Raw genomic sequence first — 22,376 nt, forward strand, 5'->3', positions numbered from 1 at the left:
TCCAGTAGGATCAACTGTATAATGTATTTGATCAGACTGTGTTTGTCCCAGAGAGAGATTTGCTTTCACAGCCCAACACAGCAACATACAGGTATAAAGACCATAGCATCCCCATAAATACATCCACACATCTAGTGCTGCACAATAAATTAAAAAAAGCACTAGATGGCTGTCCAATTCACTCTCATGTTTTTGCTACTAGAGAGAGAAGCACAATTTGAATGTAGTAAATAACGTTCAGCAACTACAGAGGAAAATCGAGATTCATATTCGAGCAAGAATCGTGCAGCACTACACACATCCTCACACACAACATTGTAAGTGAGGCAGTTTGTTCAATGCTTCAGGAATGGCAGAGTGGACAAAACCCGGTCAGACGGAGTGGAAGGGGTGTGTGTGTGTGTGTGTGACTGTTCATGTCCGAGAGTTTGGGTATGGGCCGTGGGGAGAAGGCAAATGATTTTTAGAGGCAGCATGTATGTTGCAGGTAAGTTTGTTTTTGTTTGAGATGGTCAACATGTTGAAGAAGCCTGAGGAACAGCACTACTAGAGCATGTGTTGAATTATGCTTTTGTATAAGGTAAGTAAAAGTAGGTGGGGGAGGCAACAGACTGGCACTTTGCTGGTATTATGGCTTATTATGGGTATAGAAGTTGATCAAAACGGAGCTCATTGTTCATAGTGAGTCCAACATATGTCAAGTTGCTGACCTAGATCTAGACGTGGGACCGACCTGTTATCTTGCACGTCCAGCACAGTGTGGTACTGTCCCTGCTGTATCGGCGGCGTTGGCGCCCCCTGCAGGAGCAGAGGCGCCTGGGTCCTGGCCTGGGCTTCCTCCAGAGATAACAGACGAGTTGACACAAAGGACTTCGGTCTGGCCAGAAACGGCTGCTGACCTGCTGGAAAGAGAGATTGTTGTGACTGTTAGCATCAATGCAATGGCCGGAGGAAAGACAGCATGTGGTAGAGAGCAGTTACAAAGTCAATAAGTATACGGGAAAAGTAATTGCCTGATATCGGGTTTAAAAGTGTTTCAACTGGTCGGCCAAATGAGATATCGGCAAATAAGTGATATTGCACTAATTGTAAATTATGTTCTTAAGGTAATTCTTTATCTCCCCAAATCATGAAGGCAAATTTGACCTTTGTGGGATACACAAATAGGTCGGTGTGTCCGAAAACGTAGTTACTGCACTTTGCCTTTGTAGGGCAGAGTGGTTCTCAATCTTTTCAGGCTCACACCAACATAATAATAGTTGAACTGATAAGCACTTGGAATGTAGCAGTTGAAGCATTACATTTAGTTTGACACAGTTCCACAGATAGTGAGAACTGTGTCAAGGCGGTCCCTGGAACAACATATTTTCAGATGGGTGGCCAATTACATACAATTTTTGGGGTTCCTTGACATGAAATATTGAGCACCACCGATACAGAAACACATCATAGGTATTTCATTAAACAGTCAGGATTTAGAAGACATTTTTAAAATGTCGACGTCAGGCCTAAATGGCTTAATGTATCCATCCCAAGAAGTACAACTCTTGCGCAGTGTAATAATAATACCGACTGTATCCTCCTCCCCTCCTCTTCGTTCCACCCCCTGCTCTCATCATCTGCCTAGTCATGCTCTGTGGTTGCCTAGTAACCTCACACCCACCACCTACATGTTGCCGTGGAGATGTAGCCACTGGTTCTTGGGTCTGCGGTGGTATCCATGGCAACAGAGGAGGTACATTGTAACGCCAGTGAATACGTGAAACCTCTAGGAAGCCACGTTAGACACGGGAAACTACACCACATTCACCATTACTATATATAGTTGGTATTTACCATTACTGTATAGTTTCGCCGTTTAAGGGGGTGTAATGCAAGTGATGTCGTATTGTTAGTAAAGCTCTATATTCTGAAAGCAATCATTGCTATATAGAGTGTTTGTTCAGTAAAAGGGGTCTCCATCGTCTCTCCAGTACTTTGGTAAAACTGAAAATACATTTTCAGGTCAATTTTATCCAGTCAGGAGAGATCTCATAGACTGGGATACAGCATAAACGATTGAAATTGGATGTAAATTATGCACGCATGCACACACACACACACACACACACACACACACACACACACACACACACACACACACACACACACACACACACACACACACACACACACACACACACACACACACACACACACACACACACACACACTCACTTATATGGGCACATTTAAGCAATATTACATTCGAGGGTGTGGGTTAACGTGATTATTGCCACGACAGTGATGCGGTAAGGAACGAGACGAAGTCGAGTTTCGCAAGCATCACATGCACTACCATCACGGAAAACGAGTGGTCCACGGACCACCAGTTGCGCTAGTGGAATGATTTGTCACACATAACTGCTTTTAGATGCTGGCATCGATCTATTGTGGCCTCTGTGCTCTGCTCTTGTTTTGTGTGAAGATCTGATGACAAAGTGGAACTGACTCTTAGTCACGGCTTTAACCCATTCTGACCTGACCTCGAAATGTTGAAAAATTCTTCTAAATCCTCCAGTTTTCTGAAATAAATATTTTCACGATTAAAAAAATAGCAGACCTACAAGCTCGTAGCGCGCCACTTGGTGGCGCACTATGAGCTTGTAGATCTGCTATTTTTCAATATCTAAAGCATAATATAATGCTAACACCAAAAGGGGTTCCCGCCAAAAATGGGTTTTAACCTGTACGCCCTGTTTATCACATGAATGTTCTTCAGCTTCAAAACCAGCCAATTTACCCATACAGAGAGATAGGTTAATTAAAGCTGCAATTCCATAAATTTTTTGTGTGAATAAAGCATTATTGTAACCAATCTGCATGGTAGCATATATAACACATTTAGTATAATAGAATGGAAATGCAGGAGGTTTCCGTTCTCTTCCAGTGAGACCTAAGGTCCATAGTACCTCCTCTGATCTTCTTTTATAAAGGAGGTGATATAATGACAAATTTACGTCAATTTCGGAAAGAACTTTAACTCGGAACTATAGTTCGGAAGCTTTTCCGACGTCGGTAGGATTATGTATTGGCCTTCGCATCCCGTGGTTGGGGAGGACAACTAGTGGTTTACTAACCCATTTAGGCCCGACGTCGAAATTCTTTAAATGTCTAAACCCTCCAGTTTTCTGAAGTACCCATGTTTCAGTGGTGCTCAATATTTCATATCAAGGACCCAAAAATGATATGTAATTGGTCTCCGACCCCCATCTGAAAATATGTTGTTCCTGGGACCCCTCAGAAGCAAAGATTTGAGTTAAAAACGTTCGCTCTGAAAAAATATTTATTCCAAATTTGCACCACATTTTCACGATTTTTCAAAAATAGCAGACCTACAAGCTCATAGCGCGGCACTCTGTGCCATGTTATGAGCTTGTAGATCTGCTATTTTTCAATAGCTAAAGTATAACATAATGCTTAAAACACCAAAAGGGGTTCCCGCCCAGAATGGGCTAAAGGTATTGCCTTCAACTCAAAGGGAAATATCTCCCATTCTCCATCATAGCTGAACAGTGGAATGTTCGGTTTCAGCGTCAAATAAATCAATAATGCAGAAGAGAAGAGAAGAGTTTACCTTGAGTGAACATTCCAACAGAGGTGAAGGAGTCGGAGAACAGAACGTCAACGTGACTCAGCAGAAACTCGACGACCACAGACTGGACCCGGACCTCTTTGAAAGGATCAGCGCCTATCAGACCTGCTGTCTCAATCTCCTTAGACCTGGATAGACACACACACACATACATGCACGCACAAACACAAACACACCACAAAGATTCAAACTTGCACGCTAATTTTCCATTCCATGTTTTGCTCAACGGCACTGATGGAAATCACGGGGAGAACATGCAAAACTTCACACAGGAAGGCCCCAGTAGGGGGCACAGAATGTACAGTGGCCATGGTGGTTCTGTCTAAGTATTTATGCCTACGGTTCAAACCCAGGACCTTGTTGCTGAGAGCCAACAGTGCCAACCACTGAGAGAGAGAGTGAGAGAGTGATTGAGTGAGAGAGTGAGTGAGTGAGTGAGTGAGTGAGTGAGTGAGTGAGTGAGTGAGTGAGAGAGTGAGTGAGTGAGAGGGTGAGTGAGAGGGTGAGGGAGGGAGGGAGGGCTCAGTCAAAGGGCTATTTGGCTGTTTACCTGAGCAGGTTGGGAGCCCAAACTATAGCCAAGTTCTTGATGTGCATGTTGGTCTCTCCACTACAAGTAGCCAACCTGGCCAGGTGACGAATCAAATACTCCAACGTCCTGAGGAGGAGAGGAGCGTATTATTGACTCTTAGGAATACACTGGGTGATTATTACAACTGCCTGGAAATAACTGAAGCGACAGACAGACAGACAGACAGGTTACCTGTAGTGAGGCGGTGGTAGTTGCTGGATCACATCATGGACCTTTGCCATGCGCTCATCATCTGTCAAGTCACCCATACAGTCCTGGACACACACGCACGCGCACACACAGAGAGAGAGAGAGAGAGAGAGAAGACTGGATAAGTCCATGTGAATTCAATGCTTCAATGTGTGTGTGTTTGTGTGTGTGTGTGTGTGTGTGTGTGTGTGTGTGTGTGTGTGTGTGTGTGTGTGTGTGCACTCACGGCGAACTTGTCATAGAGCTGGTACGTGAGCAGTGGGTTGGGCAGCTCTCTGAAGTAGAGTTTACACAGAGAGCCGACACAGTGGATGTCCTGAACATACACCTCCTTAGTGAGGTCTGGCAACATCTCACTGTCAAACTCATGACTGGACGGACGGAGAGGGGGGCGGGGGGGGAAGGAGAGAGAGAAGGGGGGGGGGGGGGGGGGGGGAGTTAAACCATTAACCCATTCTGACCTGAGATCAGATTCATACGAGGTTTCCACTGGACACACACTGGTCTGATGAACCCATTCTGACCTGAGATCAGATTCTAAAAATGTCAGTCGTTCTTCGATTTTTCAAAAATAGCAGACCTACAAGCTCGTAGCGCGCCACTCGGTGGCGCGCTATGAGCTTGTAGATCTGCTATTTTTAAATAGCTAAAGCATAACATGATGCTAACACCAAAATGGGTTCCCGCGCAGAATGGGTTAATGCCTTTTGAATCAGTAGTTCTCACACTTTCAAGATTTCAACCGTTTCTTTCAAAAATAGCAGATGTACAAACTGCAAGCTTGTGCAGTACATCTGCTATTTTTGAACAGCCAACGCTAAAATGTCAAATGACACAGACACTTTGCCGGGTTGGAATGGGTTTTAACCCATTTTGGGGCGGGAACGCCTTTTGGTGTTAGCATTATGTTATGCTTTAGCTATTGAAAAATAGCAGATCTACAAGCTCGTAGCAGTGGCGCGCTACGAGCGGCGCGCTACGAGCTTGTAGGTCTGCTATTTTTTTTTTATCGTAAAAATGCGGCACAAATCTTTGAATATATATTCTTTCGGAGCGAATGTTTTTTTTTATTTTGACGTCAGGCCTAAATGGGTTAAGGGAGCCTTACCATACCCTTGTATGATGGAGTATAGACTTTTTCAACCAATTGCTTGGTCAGAAGAACTACCTGTAGTAATATACTGACAATATTTCATTACACTTTTGTCTTTTATCTCCTTTTCCGGGCCACTCCTCTGAGTACCACCAGAGGTGGCTCAAGTACCACCAGTGGTACTGGTACCAGTGCTTGTGAACCTCTGGAGCAGGGCATTCATGTATGAAAAATAACAAAAATAACATCAATTCAATGTTTACCGTAGTCTCTGGATGTTGGAGGACACTCCGGAATGTCTGTAGATTCCATCCACGACTCCATGGTGTTCTATGAACTCTGAACAACTGGTCAACACCTGAGGCACTGCACACACACACACACACACACACACAATGAAGATCCTCAGTACTATAGTACTTTGTGTGTCTGATTTTTTTGGAGGTGAACCGATTAGTGATTATAGTGTGTGTCTGTGTGTGTGTGTGTGTGTGTGCGTGCCTGCGTGTGTGTGTGTGCGTGTGTGTGCATGCGAGCGTGCGTGCGTGCGTGCGTGTATTTAGCGGATGGTCTTGTCCAGAGCATGCAGGTCAAGTAAATAAGAGTGCAGAGTAAACAATGGAGTGCTTCCAAACAACCAGGATACCAGATAAATATTATTGGCATGTGCGTGCGTTGCGTGCGTGCTATACCTTCCAGTCCAGAGTTGAGCAGGTGCTCTCCCAGGTCACAGCCAAACACTCTCTCCTTCAGGATGCCTCTCTGCTTCAGCTTCTGTTTGGACGGCCTGGACTTGATGAACGTCCGCAGGAAGCCCAGCAGCTTCCCATGCTTCTTGTGCACTGACACACACACACACACGCACACACACACACACACACACACACACACACACACACACACACACACACACACGATTAACACACTCATTCCTCCGTCATACAATGAATGAGGGTTGAATCGCAGCTTCTGATGATGTCACAACTGCATGTTTCAGCAAGTTGAAATTAAATGCAATATATACACTTTTTTATTTTTTACAACCGTTTGTACTGTTGTTGTACCTGATGTAGGGGAGGCGGGCCCAGGAGATCCTGTGCCTGTAGACTTGGAGCTGACTTGGTCTGCATCTACACACACACACACACACACGCACAAGTGTACGTACACACACACACACACACACACACACACACACACACACACACACACACACACACACACACACACACACACACACACACACACACACACACACACACACACACACACACACACACACACACACACACACACACACACACACACACACACACACAAATGAATGTGTGGGATGGTCTTTGTCTATCTGTGTACTACAAAATGTGTATGTACTGTATTGTGAGCGGTGCACTGCATGCGTGAGTGTGCGTGTGAGTTTTTACCTGTCTTACCACTGGATGCACACTCCACAGAATGAGGCTGTTCTGAGTGGATGAGTTCCACACATTCACTGGGGAAGAACCCGACCTATACAGGAGACATTCACCCATTTAGACCAGAGATCAGATTCTAAAAATGTTCTACATCCTGACAGTTTTCTGAAAAAGCTATGTTTCTACGTCAGTCGTTCTTCGATGTTTAAAAAATAGCAGACCTACAAGCTCGTAGCGCGCCACTCAGTGGCGCGCTATGAGCTTGTAGATCTGCTATTTTTCCAATAGCTAAAGCATAACATAATGCTAACACCAAAAGGGGTTCCCGCCCCAGAATGGGTTAACCACAATACACAGAACACCTGCATTATAATACTTTTGTAAAACAGTTTGTTGTACAGTATAACTCTAAAAATAACTATGATTAAATACCAAAGCATTTACTTTTGTATGTCTGTCAGTGTCGTCATTTCTGCTTTAACCCGTTTAGCCACGAGGACGATTCTACAAATGCCTTCTAAATCCTGACAGTTTTCTGTAAAAACCTCATGTTTCTATGTCAGAATATGTAGTTCCAGGGACCCTCCAGACGCAAAGAGTTGAGCTAAAAACGTTCGCAAAAAAACCCCATTTGGGCCACATTTAAAGCATAACATAATGCTTTAAATACCAAAAGTGTTTCCCAGAACTTCCCACCCAAAGACAGTGATTAATAACTTTACATTAGTTCCTGTGTGTGTGTGTGTGTGTGTGTGTGTGTGTGTGCGTGCGTGCGTGCGTGCGTGCGTGCGTGCGTGCGTGCGTGCGTGCGTGCGTGCGTGAGCGTACCTGAAAACCCTGTTTTCCTCTCCACCAGCTGGTCTCTTCTCTCGGAGGCATATCTATGACTGACAGGATGTCTCCTACCTGTGCAAGCAGAAACACACACACACACACACACACACACACACACACACACACACACACACACACACACACACACACCTTTAATTAATCATTTCGATGCACTCGAGGTTAACACAATAGGAGAGAACAGTACAATATGATCTCATAACAAACTGTGTACAGTATGTGACCTCATAGCGGTACAATATGACATCACGACGGTACAGGTACAGTATGTGACCTCATAGCGGTACAATATGACATCACTAGTCGGTACAAGTCAGGATGAGGCACGACTCCGATGTGTTTGTTCATAAAGAGGAACAAAGCGGGGGCTCGCGACTCACTTTAGGACGCCAAAAGTAAACGCATCGATCATAAACAGCGTCACAGCAGGCAAAAAAACAATCTGACGTTTCGACGGCGTGTATAAAAACTACTTGACAAAAGACCTATAAAACTATTTAACTATAACTATAAAACACATTAGCCCCCCGCTAGTTTGTTCTACTTCGTCCATTTGAACCCATTCTGGGGCGGGAACCCCTTTTGGTGTTAGCATTGTGTTATGCTTTAGCTATTGAAAAATAGCAGATCTACAAGCTCATAGCGCGCCACCGAGTGGCGCGCTACGAGCTTGTAGGTCTGCTATTTTTTTTAAACCGAAGAACGACTGACATAGAAACATAGCTTTTTCAGAAAACTGTCAGGATGTCAGGAAGACATTTTTTAGAATCTGATCTCAGGTCAGAATGGGTTAACGGTTTGGCTCAGCGCCAACGACGGAGGACGTGCGCTGCTGTTTGTTTACAAAGAGCCCACAGGAGAGAGTCAGAGAGGGACTACATCAAAGAGAGAGGATCAAACAAAGGAGGAGAGTGCCAGCCTGCCCGGGGAGAGAAAGAGAAAGATATAAGACAGAAAGGAGAGCACGTCTAAAAAAAGGAAGAGAGGCTGGAGGAGTGTGTGTGTTCTGTGTGAAGAGAGGTCTGATGTGGGACACTCTCTGCCCTGGAAGCTCCATTTACTATTTAGCATTTAGACCTGAGGTAGCATCTGTGTCACCTTAGCTTTTGACCACTTTAACCAGTTTTGACCTGAGATCAGATTAAAGAAATGTCCTCTACATCCTGACACTTTTCTGAAAAAGCTAGGTTTCTATGACAGTGGTTCTTCGATTTTTCAAAAATAGCAGACCTACCAGCCCACCGAGTGGCGCGCTACGAGCTTGTACTGTATAGGTCTGCTAATGTTCTCAAACCACTGATACAGAAACATGAGGTATTTCAGAAAACTGAAGACATTTTTTCAATTTCGACGTCGGGCCTAAATGGGTTAAGCGGTAAGAAATGGGTGGAGAGGTATCGCATCGTTCCCAGTACAGTGTAACTGTGTGTGTGTGTGTGTGTGTGCACTGTGTGTGTGTGCAGTGTGTGTGTGTGTGTATTCCTGGGACAGTGTACCTCTATAGAGATCTCGTCAGAGGCCTGGGCGGTGTAGCGTTTGGTGACGTGAGCAGCTGCGATGGCGGGAACATTCAGAGACGCTTCCTCTTTCAACAGGAAACGGTTCCCTCTGTTGTCAATCTGACACGCACACGCACACACACACACACACACACACACACACACACACTTAACATCTTTATTTGCATTCACATTTTACAAGAAATTCTTGAACATAAACAATAGTGGATGCGCAAACTTGAAAAAAAACAACTGTACAGCAAGTGCTTCAGGATACAGATCACGGGTACAGAAAGCATCGCATTCTCCATATATGGCGACTGCCAATTATTGCACTGAAATGAATTTTGCCGATGCCGTATAGCTCTCGGCTTGGGCATGCCTGCAATCTGCAGGCCCCTCACGACTGATTCATGGACAATACCGAGGCTTCCAAATATGAACACAAGTAGTTTACATTTGTAGCCAAGCTGTATAATAGCATCCTTAAAATGCTGGTACTTAAGCACCTTGGTAAGGAATGCCTCTTCCAGACTGTGGTCAAATACATGCCACTTCCAAAATGTTCACTTCTCTACTGTCCTCATCAACAACAACAATATCTGGTGTATTAGCTGAAATCTACCTTTAGATTTAGATATTCCTGACTGTATGTGGATCTGTCCACCAGAGGGCGCCACACATGTGTCCCAACTAAGTATGCAGACCTCATCTACAGCAAAAGATCTTGGATGCGTTTCTCAAAGAATAATTATTGGCAGAATGGCCCTATACTTCATCATACAATAGTGTTGCACAAAAGTAGTGAGAATAGCGGATCACGGTCTACAACACGAGGCGTTGTGACTCCCTATTAAAGACTCACCTTTTCTCTGTGGCCTTCGGCAATGCCTGATTATGTAAATGGTATACTTGCCTTTAGCTCTATTTATTCTTATTTTGTCTATCTGTTCCTCCATATTGTGGCCATGCACATGTACTGTTCTGTCTTTATTTTGTCTATCTGTTCCTCCATATTGTGGCCATGCACATGTACTGTTCTGTCTTTATTTTGTCTATCTGTTCCTCCATATTGTGGCCATGCACATGTACTGTTCTGTCTTTATTTTGTCTATCTGTTCCTCCATATTGTGGCCATGCACATGTACTGTTCTGTCTTTATTTTGTCTATCTGTTCCTCCATATTGTGGCCATGCACATGTACTGTTCTATCTTTTACATTTTTTAACCTGTACAGCACTTTGGTCGACCATTGGTCATTGTGATAAGTAGCCTTGCCGAGCCATGAGGCCCATAGGGGCAGGAGCCTATCTCCTGTTTCTGTAGCGTGAGGCAGCTTGATGTACAAGTACACCCCCTGGACATGACGCTAGTATGTCACAGGGACTCACCCCCAATCCTACCCTTGATGCTGAGCGTCAAGCAGGGAGGCACTGGGTCCCATTTTCTTTGGTATGACCCGGCCGGGGATCGAACCCCGACCTCCCAGTCTCAGGGCGGACACTCTAACCACAACGCCACTGAGTTGAGTGAGCTTGCAGATCAACATTTTTTACTATTTTAAATATTATTTTTCTTGAAAAAGAACGGTTTTGGACTTTCAAGGTTTCCAGCGATGCTGTACAGTGCATGTACAGTACATGTACAGTGAATGTACAGTGCATGTACAGTGCATGTACAGTGCATGAACAGTACATGCACAGTGCAATGATGAGCGAAGCCTGATTTATAGCTCATAGCAGATTGGCTCATTTCGCCGCACGTCACCAGTGGTCAACTAGGTTTAGAATTAAACCACCGTTTGTGGGATATATTTTTATGGGTCCATTTAGATTTTGTTTTCTATGGTTAGTTTTTAATTATTATCATGTCAAAACATAAAAAAAAAAAAACATTCCCAAATAAAACAACATTTTTCATGAATTAAGAATAAATTAAATTAGATGGATAGAAATTCCATAAATTAGAAAAAACAAATGCTTAAGAAGTAAGTGAAAACAGCCGATCTGTAATCTCACAACGCGGCGCCAAGAGACGCATTTCTGAGCTTGCAGATCTGCTATTCTCACTAGTTTGTGTCCCGGGAACCACTAAATGAAAGAATGAGAGATGTAATGATAAACCTCAGAGCAGCGTGCTACACTGTGTCCAGACATGATAAAGTAAGTAAGTGATAAAGCCATGATAAAGTAAGTAGTATAAAGACAAGGTACACTGTGTCCTGAAATTATAGACAAAATACCCTTAGTTTTTATCAATATTTATATGCCTTTCAGATATTTATAATATAATCCTTTTAAATGCATTTGATTAATTTCCTCATTTCTCCAACATGTTTTATGGCAGTTTTCAGCACCGTACGGCAGCATGTAGCTTTACGTCGCTTGGTTACATTCTGCAATGCCTGAAACTGACACTGACTGAAAAGGATGATCGTAAAATATGCGGAGCACGTCTCAAGGGTATGTAGGCCTATTTGTATAAGGATCGGGCATTCGTGGAATGAGCAACACAGCTAAATGTGTGGGTAGCGCCCCCAAAACATTTGCCCAAATTGGCAAGTGGTTGGTATTAACCCTTGCCACAACAGCTTGGTTTGGTATGGAACAGTATCTCTCTCACGGGCAAGACAGAACTTGTCATCATTAAAAGGCCATCTCAATGCATTCTGGAGCCAGTGGCGATCCCATATCTTCAGAATCTGGGACCTAACGCTCGCCCCGTAGAGCCAGGATCACAGAGTACCTCCAGAATGTAGGAGTGGAGAGGATGGAAATGCTGTGACCCAATTGAACACATGTGGGATCAGCTTGGGCTTGCTGTACGAGTGTACGAGCTGTACGTGTAACCAACAGAACAGAAGTGTTGTTTTTTCCTTATTCCTGTGGAGGAGTGCAATCATCCAATCCACTAAGCAACTCAAAGCAAGGGTTGGTATACCAACCATTTGCAATTTTGGCACGTTTAGCTGTGTTGCTCATTCCACGAATGCCTGATCCTTACAATCTATACAGACTATACCTCGTTGTACAGGTGACAACGATTACAATGATATAAAACATAATACCAATTGGTATTATCAAAGTGGAGAAATAAAGGACCAAAGTCACGTTTCTGAACTTGTGTTGCCGAGTTTATATTTTTAAATGGTATATTTTTGTTAGGTTTTATTACACAATAGTTACTCTGATCTTTTTTTAATCCTATACCTGACAAATGAACCAAAGTATGAAAAAAACTAAAACTAAACTATAACTAAACTAAAACTAAACTAACACAACTAACTGAATTAGGAAAAAAAAGTCAAAACTAACTAAAAAAAAGCTCCTATGGCTGGAACTATCCCATTGAGATAGAATGAGACACTTCCGCATTCCATTGTTACAATGGGAGTCAACACTAGTGTCGCCACTCTCTTACTATATCACTCTGGCCCGTGCCAAGCCTTTTGGCGGGCATCATCATCCTTTCCTCCCAACAATCTCACCTCCATCCACGTGAGGACGGGACCACAGTTCAGCTTGTCGTCCAAGATGATGGACAGACGACTGAGATACTCGGACAGCAGGGGACACAGTATCTGATGGAGAGAGAGAGAGAGAGAGAGAGAGAGAGAGAGAGAGAGAGAGAGAGAGAGAGAGAGAGAGAGAGAGAGAGATATGGAGAGAGGCAGATTGAGAGAGAGGGGAAGGAAGGAAGGAGCGAGATAGAAACAGGGTTGGAGAGATGGAGAAGGGGAGAGAGAGAGAGAGAGAGAGAGAGAGAGAGAGAGAGAGGACCCAGAGAGTGGGAGAGAGAGAGAGAGAGAGAGAGCGAGAGAGACACATGGAGAGTATTAGTGGTGACAGTGGTCATGTGACTGCATGCTTTCATATTCCGTTATGTCGCCTCATGTTCAGTTCACTGTGGAATGGTATGTGATCATAAAACATGACTCATCATCAGCGTGCTAATCATAGTGTGTCTATGTGCTGTGGTCGTGTGCGACGTGCGTGTGGGTGAGAGTGAATGTGTGTGTGTGTGTGTGTGTGTGTGTGTGTGTGTGTGTGTGTGTGTGTGTGTGAAAGGTTGTGTGTCTTCTGTACCTCTGTCCTGTCTCCTATCTGTGCCAGAGATGGTAGAGCTGCGAGCTGCGAGTATCTCCTGTCATAGATGCATTGGTGCAGGTGGGCGTCCAGTGTGCTGAACTCCTCATAAGACCTCCGAACCATCCAGGACTTCCCCTGAAATACCCACAGACACAGAGAGAACGATCATTCTCCTGAAATACCCACAGACACAGAGAGAACCAGCATTACCCTGAAATACCCAGACACAGAGAGAACCATGATTACCCTGAAATACCCACAGACACAGAGAGAACGATCATTCTCCTGAAATACCCACAGACACAGAGAGAACCAGCATTACCCTGAAATACCCAGACACAGAGAGAACCATGATTACCCTGAAATACCCACAGACACAGAGAGAACGATCATTCTCCTGAAATACCCACAGACACAGAGAACGATCATTCTCCTGAAATACCCACAGACACAGAGAGAACGATCATTCTCCTGAAATACCCAGACACAGACGGAAAGATCATTCTCCTGAAATACCCACAGACACAGAGAGAACCATGATTACCCTGAAATACCCACAGACACAGAGAGAACGATCATTACCCTGAAATACCCACAGACACAGAGAGAACGATCATTCTCCTGAAATACCCACAGCCACAGACGGAAAGATCATTCTCCTGAAATACCCACAGACACAGAGAGAAAGATCATTCTTCTTTAGGAGGATAATGTTATTCATTTCAGTGATGCAGTGTGCTTGCAAGTGATGCTTGCGGAATTCCGGCGCCGCCTTGTTCTTGAACGCATCACTGGCGTTTCAATAATCTCGATAACACACACTCTCTTGTGTAATAATAATTACTTTGAAACTAACAAATAGGATCGCTGAAATTGCGTGTGAGAAAAGAAACAAGACATTTTTCCCTTTTTTTATCACTAGAACCAAGAACGGGTGTTGAATCTCTCATGATTAAAATGGAATTTGGTAACACTTTACAATAACGACCTGTTATAAAGCATTTATAAACATTTATTTATAATCGTTTGTAGATGAGTAATAATCATGAACAATCATTGTTGACATCCGTAAATGTTTACCTAAACATGTATAACTATGTTTAAACATAATTTATATGTTATTAGTAAGGTATTAGTAAGTAGTAAACTATTCACATAGTTATAAATGATTAGGTAAACATTTACGGATGTCAACAAACAGTCTGTTCGTGATTATTACTCATCTACAAACTGCTTATAAATGTTTATAAATGCTTTATAACAGGTCGTTATTGTAAAGTGTTACCTGGAAGGGTATATATTTATTATTTAATTTATATAGCGCTTTTCTAAATACTCAAAGCGCTTTACATAAGAACACTGAATCAAGTAACTTAAAAACTGTTCACAAAACGACTTGTGCTGTCTCACCTGAACAATTGAACTCTCTGTCTGCACTTTATATTTATTCACTATTCATTGCACTAGGTTTGTCCTGTTTTGCACTGAGTGTTGTAACTGCACTCTGCTGTCCACCAAACCAAATTCCTAACATGTTTGATTGTCACAATAAAGGCTTCTGATTCCAATTCTGAAAAGCCTGATAAAATGATAATTATTTTTAAAAGTGAAACATCCCTGTAAGGAATTGTTATTCATATTGAGATGTATTCATTCATACAGTTCTATTCCAAGTTAATTAAGTTCTATTCATTCTCCGTATGTATGTTCATGTTTTTTTACAAAGGGTTTAAATTTAGCCAGGCCATACAACAATGATGGCAATCATATATATAACACTTCTTTTACCCAAAGACTACATATAATCTATCTTGATGATGAATCCCTGCCACCTGGTCCATGATAAGCACCAGCAGCAGATTAATCGTCCCATGATGCAAAGGAGACCAGGAGATCAGATGTTAAAGGTATATTCAGTGATTTCACTCAAAAAACCTTAGGTTTCGTTTTTGGCCTGGGACCCAGCCTTTCGTCCAATCAGGATAGAGAGTCAAAAACGAAACCTAAGGTTTTTTGACCCCCAGGGGTTAACTGGGGACAGGGAGGAACTCCTTATATGGTCAGCACACTTTATAGTAGGGAGGATTATCACAACAAAACAAAAAAATAAGTGATATTTGAATTAAGTGAAATCACTGAATATACCTTTAAATTTGTGCCGATATAGCCATGAAGTCACCAGGCGTTTAACTAATGTCATTGAATTAATGACTCATGCTCATAACTCGTTTTTTTTTTGACTACTGGGATATTCACTAATCATAATTAGAGGCCGCTAAGGCGAACTGCTGCCGGTATATATATATTTTTTAAACGGTGGTTAGATTGTATATTCCTAATTATACTCACTGTGGGATTGACTGACTGATATTTATGATGATAGCGCTTGATAAAGTACTGATCATAAAAAAATGATGATAGCGCTTGAGTGGTTAAAGCTAAATGCTATAATCTTATCGTCCTGCAGTATAGATTCGATTTATCAAAGTTAATCTGTCATCTACCTCAGTGGTTTTCAACCAGTGTTCCGGGGACCACCAGTGGTCCATGAGGGGGTTCCAAGTGGTCCCCATGGAGCTAAATGATGGAAAGTTGGTAACCAAATAGACCCTTCTAGATCTTTAACTCTTTAAAACCTAAAGCCTTCCGGGTCCATTTGGTTTCATTTTACACTCTCAAGAGTTAAATTATTGTTAAACATCAACAACATTACTTAATTTACAAGAAGTCTACACAATTAGAGAATGTAATTATTATTTTTTTTGATCAACGTTTGCCTGTTATCTCTCCTAATGGCACCAACATCAATACAGCATGGAATTGTGGACAAAATCTTATCCGACGACAACAAAATATTCTTTAGTTTTGGGTTCCGAGAGGTTAAATCTCATCAAATGGTGGTCCACGTGACTCTGCAGATGCTGAATAAATAATGGGCCTCGATGTGAAAAAGGTTGAAAACCCCTGATCTACAAGACCTCATTGGAAAGGGTTTGGTTCAGCTACAAAACAGGAGCCCTGTTGTTGTGTCAGCACTTCTCCATCTCCTATAGCGGCGCTGTGCTCTTACGCTACGGGGGTGTTTTCAAAACGGTTGACAGGGATATTTGTGGAGTTTCACAGTCTGCAGAACTGTCAGCAGCATCAGGAGTATCAAAGGAAATTGCATGTTCAGCTTTTATTCCTAAATGTTGGCCTATACATTATTTTGTAATGTAAAGAGAATTGGTAATCGTTTAATCGTTTCAGGATTTTGGTACTTTGACATATTTTGTGCTTAACCAAATGAACCCTGTCTCTAACATGCCTATTTTGTGGCGAACATTCAGCAAAAAGATATTGGTGTAGTAGAGGAAAAAAAATCACACCCGTATGAAGTGAGGGGCGCAATATATACATCATGACGTAATTATCAGACAAAACAAACATGGACAAAACAAACATTAAACTATGTCCATTTCAATGGCGTTTTTAATGTTAACATTGAACCTGTATATAGGAGGGGCTAGTGCCCCTCAAAAAGAAGGGAGCCTAGTATAGACCCTGGGGGCACTCCAGTCAACGATGTATATAGGCTTTAAGAGTGGTTAAGCTAGTAGCTAACCGGGTGAAGTACTTAGTTTAGACAGTTTTTGGTTTAGACTAGTCATTGGTTAGACCAGTCATTAGTCCTACAACTACAACCTATCTCAAACTCTCACCCTAACCTCCCACGGGGCAGCACACCTAAACCTAACCTTAACCCATGTCTAACCAATGACTAGTCTAAACTAAGTATGCACCCCAGCTAACCTCCATGTCTTCATACAAAGACAGCTTCTCTAAGGTGATGTGACTCCTTCACCCCAGTCAAATGGAACAACACACGTTTCATCTGACAGAACCGGCTAATTTCACTGACATGGTTGAGAAACAGTTGAGACAATGCTCTGTGTAGCTTCCCCACGAGTTGTTGGAAGGCTACCAGTGTGTGTGTGTGTGTGTGTGTGTGTGTGTATCTTACCTGACATGTGACCTGTACCATGAATACAATGTCTTTGGCTGAGGACGTCCAGTTGGTTTCACTCTGATCGCTGTAATACTGCAGCTACACACACACACACACACACACACACACACACACACACACACACACACACACACACACACACACACACACACACACACACACACACACACACACACACACACACACACACACACACACACACACACTTAATATAGCGTTTTTAAGACACATGAAAAGGTGGTATTAAGATTATTAATTATGCTCCGTAAGAAAGTTGAAAATATTCAAGTATGCGAAAAGTACTACCGGCACTTTACTCCAGTTGGCACTGGCTAACCATAATCATGGTTAATGAACGACTTGAAGCAAGTCTGTGAATGGGCTATTACATGTTATTTTCTTTCTTTCCTTTCTTTCTTTCTTTGAAGCACTCAAGACTGGAACCATTCATCATTTTGTCAGAAGGGGGAGGGGGGGGGGGCATTGACATTCTGGGCATAAAGAGAAGTGGTATGGTTTTACTGCATGAAAAACGTGGGCTTCAGCTTCCCAGCATGCACCTGTGTCATCATGGGACATCGACGTCATGTTTTCAAGCTATCCTTGCCGTGATTGTAATCTGTGGGAAGTACAGTATGTATGTGTCTCTGATGTCGGCTAGGAAATCTAGCTCAGTTTTCCACTTAATTTTGTGCAGTGGGTACACAGTCTGTTTTTCTCTAGGGAACCTTATGACGGCCATTCTCGATCACAAGACTGTATACTCACCGAGACTGTATCTAGTCAAGATTTTTTTTTTTTTTTGGTTCGGTCACAGTGCTCAGGTATTATGCCAGTGTATTCTCTGTTTAGGGCCAAACAGCATTCTGGTTTGCTCTGCTTTTTTGTTGCTTCTTTCAGTTGGCTGTGTAGCTTTGGTAAATGGTTCATTTATATATAGCGCCTTTATCCAAGGCGCTTTACATAGATTGTGCATTACATTCACCCATTCGCACACACATGCACAACACGCAAGGCACCGACCAGCATATAAGGAGCAATTAGGGGTTCAGAGTCTTGCTCAAGGACACTTCGACACCAACTCTGGGGGAGCCCGGGTTCGAACTGGCAACCTTGCGGTTACCATCCGGCCACTCTACCTCTGAGCCACTGCCTAAAGCCCTATAGCTTTCCTTTCACTATTTTATAAGATGGTTTAGTTCAGTGAGTTTTCTGGTGGCTCTGCTTGTGTTTGTGCTCAGAGTTCCAGGACCAGCTGGCTGAGGAGGAGGCATCTCTCTAGACAGGTTTCTCTGTGTGTTTTGAGTGTCTCTGGGAGTGCATCTGGGTCACTTTCTTTAAGGTGGTTATAAAATGTATAGGCCTAGGCTCTCTGTTTTATTTTGATTATGAGTGGCGTATCATCCTAATTCTGCCCTGCATGCATTATTTGGAGTTGTGCGCTGGACCCAGGGTTTGAAGGGTCTCAGTTTGTTGTTTATACCATTTTTCAAGATCTTGTTTTTGGATCGCATTGAGAGTGCGTCACTCTCAGATCTCAATAGCATGCGGGTAAGGTACACCATGTGACAGGTATCTGTTGTTCATCTCACTGGTTAAACACAATCGACTGTACCGGCCTGTAATCAGCTGGATGCTTGATTAAACAATAAAACACCCATATAGAATTAAAGAGGATATCTTTTAACATCAACATTCCGATATAGAGGAGAGGAAGAGAGCGGAAATGCAAACAGGAGAGGAGATAGTGAAAGAAGAAAAGAGGTCAAGGCAAGAGGCATGTTCCTCATATCAGAGAGAGGTACATTATGTACTTAGTCCCTTTCATCTTTCTTCTTTCTTGAGGGCTCGCACGCAAAAACACACACACTCGCACGCAAAAACACACACACACACACACACACACTCGCACGACGCATGCACGCACACAGCAGCTGTTCACAAACAGGGCAGCTTATATTCCAGCAGGAAGAGGTATTGCCTCCTACTGTAGCAGAGTAGTAAAATGCTGCTGAATAATGGATGACAGTGTGTGTCTGTATGCGCGTGCGTGCGTTTTTTACGGTTTGTCAGCTGCTAGAAAAACAAACCTGTTTGTTATTATGTCATATAAAAGGTCCTGTCACTCTGGGTAGAAATATGCTGGCTACGCTGTGCGTTTATTTATGCAACGTTTATTTATTCGTGTCAGGGAAATTATACACCTTGCATGACCTTTTTCATGTATTTCTTGAAAACATGCAACAAGGGGGAACATAAATATGCTTTTGTCCTTTTGCCCATTAAAACACATTCCCTGCCGTTGATGGAGAACTCTGTCATGTGGTCTTCTCAGTGGTTTATGATCGCGCTCTTCGCTAACGTATGAATGGTTCTAGGTTGCTGAGGTTGGTTCAGATACAACCGGAAATGAACCGAAAGTGAACATTTTGCCTGCTGCCCGCCACCGCGTTATCATATTTAGAAAATGCATTTATCTCGGATTATTTTCCCACGTTGCGTTTTTGGTCAAAACTCATTCGCTTTGAGTAGGCACTAGGCATGACCATCACGTTGGCCTTGAGTAGGTACTAGGCACACGTCACTCTTTGGCTTTGAGTAGACATGAATCAATCACACATGTGGTTAACACGACACTATTTGAAAGGAAGACGGCTGCTATAAATTGATGCCCTGTCTGCATGTCTGATTTCATAGCGGACTGAAAATCAAATCAAAAGCAAGGCAGGCCTATTATTTGAGCTGAACAGAAACGATAAATAACAGCATGGCAGAAGACCACAGATAAAGTAGACTGGAACTGACCTATGCTTTCTATGGCATAGGCAGCTCCCGGCAGGATGCACCGGGAGAAACTATAGACGCAGCTGTAGGATATGAGACTAATGAATTAGAGCGACAAAGACGAGTGCGTGTGTGTGTGTGTGCGCGTAAATTTAACAAAGCTGCAGACGATCAGAAATCAGCAGAGAGAGAGCTTAGACGTTAGTGCTACTGTATGCCGAATTGAAGTGGACTCAAGCCCAGACTTTTTTTCTTTCTTCTTCCTGGAAATAAAAACGTCTGGGTTTCTGAGGCTATAGATAAAGTGATTAGCATCTAAAAAGCCCAGTTTTAGAAATAGATACATTGTCAAACCCTAAGGCGAGGTTCTATGCAAGTTACAGCCGTGACCATTATGTCCTACCCAAGCTTCGCACCCGCAAAATATATGATTTTCTTAATTTCCTGAAAGAATTATATTTTTCATTTCCTGAAAAATGAACATTTTGGAGTTAAGAGGTTTCCTCCCAACAGCAGAGATATACACAAATGTTGCACGCCAATGTTTCACTGCACATGCTGTACATGTACGAGAATTTGACCAATAAAACCTTTGAATCTTGAAACTAGTTTTTGTTGTAGTGGTATAGTAACACTATTAGTAGTGGAATTAAAGCTGCTGTAAGTGATATTGTTATGATTTATAATGGAACGTATGGAAGCTATTTAAAATATATATACAGTTCTAGAAGTAGTAGTATGATAGTATAGGTTGGATTCTGGCATAAGAATCATGGTACTCCGAATGAATGCAATGAAGAGACTGTGCGCGCACGCACGCACGCACGCACGCAGGCGTCACGCCAGTTAGCATTATCAGTGGAAGCAACGTGAGGGGAATGGGCTTGGCTACCACTATACATTGTATGTATTAAGAAGGTCAGTACATTCATACCATAACATACACACATGTGCATGCAGTGTGCACACGCGCGCGCATGCACACACACACACACACACACACACACACACACACACACACACACACACACACACACACACACACACACACACACACACACACACACACACACACACACACACACACCTACCTGTATACCGGTCGATCCAAAGTCAACATTGTCATAGTGGAAGTGGGCACAGTCTGCCAGCTTAGGGAAGTGACCCTTCACTACCGACAACCTGGAGACACACACACACACACACACACACACACACACACGCGCACACAGAAATAGAAGTGACAGCAGAGTGTTATTCAGCTCAGTTTACAGTCAGAGTGTTTTACAATACAAGCTGTTGGAAAGTAACGAACAAGTGAATGACTCCATTCAGGAGGTGTTCTATGGGAGATCAGCCATGAATTTAACAACACACACACTTACTTTCAACACGATTTCCCATGGGCAGTATGCAGTGTACATAGTGTGTGTGTGTGTGTGTGTGTGTGTGTGTGTGTGTGTGTGTGTGTGTGTGTGTGTGTGTGTGTGTGTGTGTGTGTTTTAACTGATTTACAGTCATAAAGTGTGTGTGTGTGTGTGTGTGTGTGTGTTTTAACTGATTTACAGTCATAAAGTGTGTGTGTTATTGATTCCCAGAATGAAAACTGAAAAGAGTGGATATATATACAGAGAGAGAGAGAGAGAGAGAGAGAGAGAGAGAGAGAGAGAGAGAGAGAGAGAGAGAGTAGTGTCCTACACAGTGGTGGTGTAGTCGTACCCGTGTGTGTGTGTGCTGCTGCTGTTCTAACTGACAGATCAATCAGACTAATGTCTCCACAGGGATCATTAAGGTTTCATCACAACTCATCCTCTCTTTTCATTCATCACCAATGCACGGTTAGGTGTGAGATTAAAGATTTAGCATCTGACATCAACATCAGTCACTCTACGTTTATTTCCTCTTTATGTGTGTGTGTGCGTGTGTGTGTGTGTGTGCGCTTGTGTGCGTACGTGTGTGCGTACGTGTGTGCGTGGTCCTGGAAATCTGGAGGGGACAAGACCGTTTATATAGTTTCCCAAATGCCACAGCCCTGGCCAATAGATAGAGCCGTTACATGTGACATGAGAGCCACGTGATTGTTGATTGATTGATTAGGTCAGATAAAAAGCTGAAGAAACAGTCGCTTTAGTTTAGAGTCTTATAGGACAGTGCTGGCCTCAACTGAGCAAACAGTAGAACAGTGGTCGGCTCAATCTAAAGTAGATTACATATTAATATA

At 42.9% G+C, this 22,376-nt stretch overlaps 1 protein-coding gene across 1 annotated transcript in view; it reads right to left on the reverse strand.

Annotated features, from left to right (window-relative positions):
• Window positions 1-22,376, reverse strand: part of LOC310856592 (rho GTPase-activating protein 33-like) — a gene marked incomplete at its 3' end in the record, with an annotated part of 65,995 nt that overhangs the window by 14,566 nt on the left and 29,053 nt on the right. Inside the window, exons 3-17 of the mRNA XM_083762063.1 lie at window positions 21,247-21,337; window positions 17,366-17,449; window positions 13,360-13,497; window positions 12,762-12,854; window positions 9,272-9,394; window positions 7,752-7,829; window positions 6,933-7,017; window positions 6,573-6,638; window positions 6,201-6,350; window positions 5,772-5,874; window positions 4,642-4,786; window positions 4,398-4,480; window positions 4,185-4,292; window positions 3,617-3,762; window positions 734-902 (exon numbers count right to left, since the gene is read on the reverse strand). Coding sequence (XP_083618189.1) covers window positions 734-902; window positions 3,617-3,762; window positions 4,185-4,292; window positions 4,398-4,480; window positions 4,642-4,786; window positions 5,772-5,874; window positions 6,201-6,350; window positions 6,573-6,638; window positions 6,933-7,017; window positions 7,752-7,829; window positions 9,272-9,394; window positions 12,762-12,854; window positions 13,360-13,497; window positions 17,366-17,449; window positions 21,247-21,337 — 1,662 coding nt within the window. The remainder of the gene's footprint in view (window positions 1-733; window positions 903-3,616; window positions 3,763-4,184; window positions 4,293-4,397; window positions 4,481-4,641; window positions 4,787-5,771; window positions 5,875-6,200; window positions 6,351-6,572; window positions 6,639-6,932; window positions 7,018-7,751; window positions 7,830-9,271; window positions 9,395-12,761; window positions 12,855-13,359; window positions 13,498-17,365; window positions 17,450-21,246; window positions 21,338-22,376) is intronic.

This window comes from Protomyctophum parallelum (genome assembly GCF_964188405.1).
Source record: "Protomyctophum parallelum genome assembly, chromosome: 3".
NCBI classification, from domain to species: Eukaryota; Metazoa; Chordata; class Actinopteri; order Myctophiformes; family Myctophidae; genus Protomyctophum; species Protomyctophum parallelum.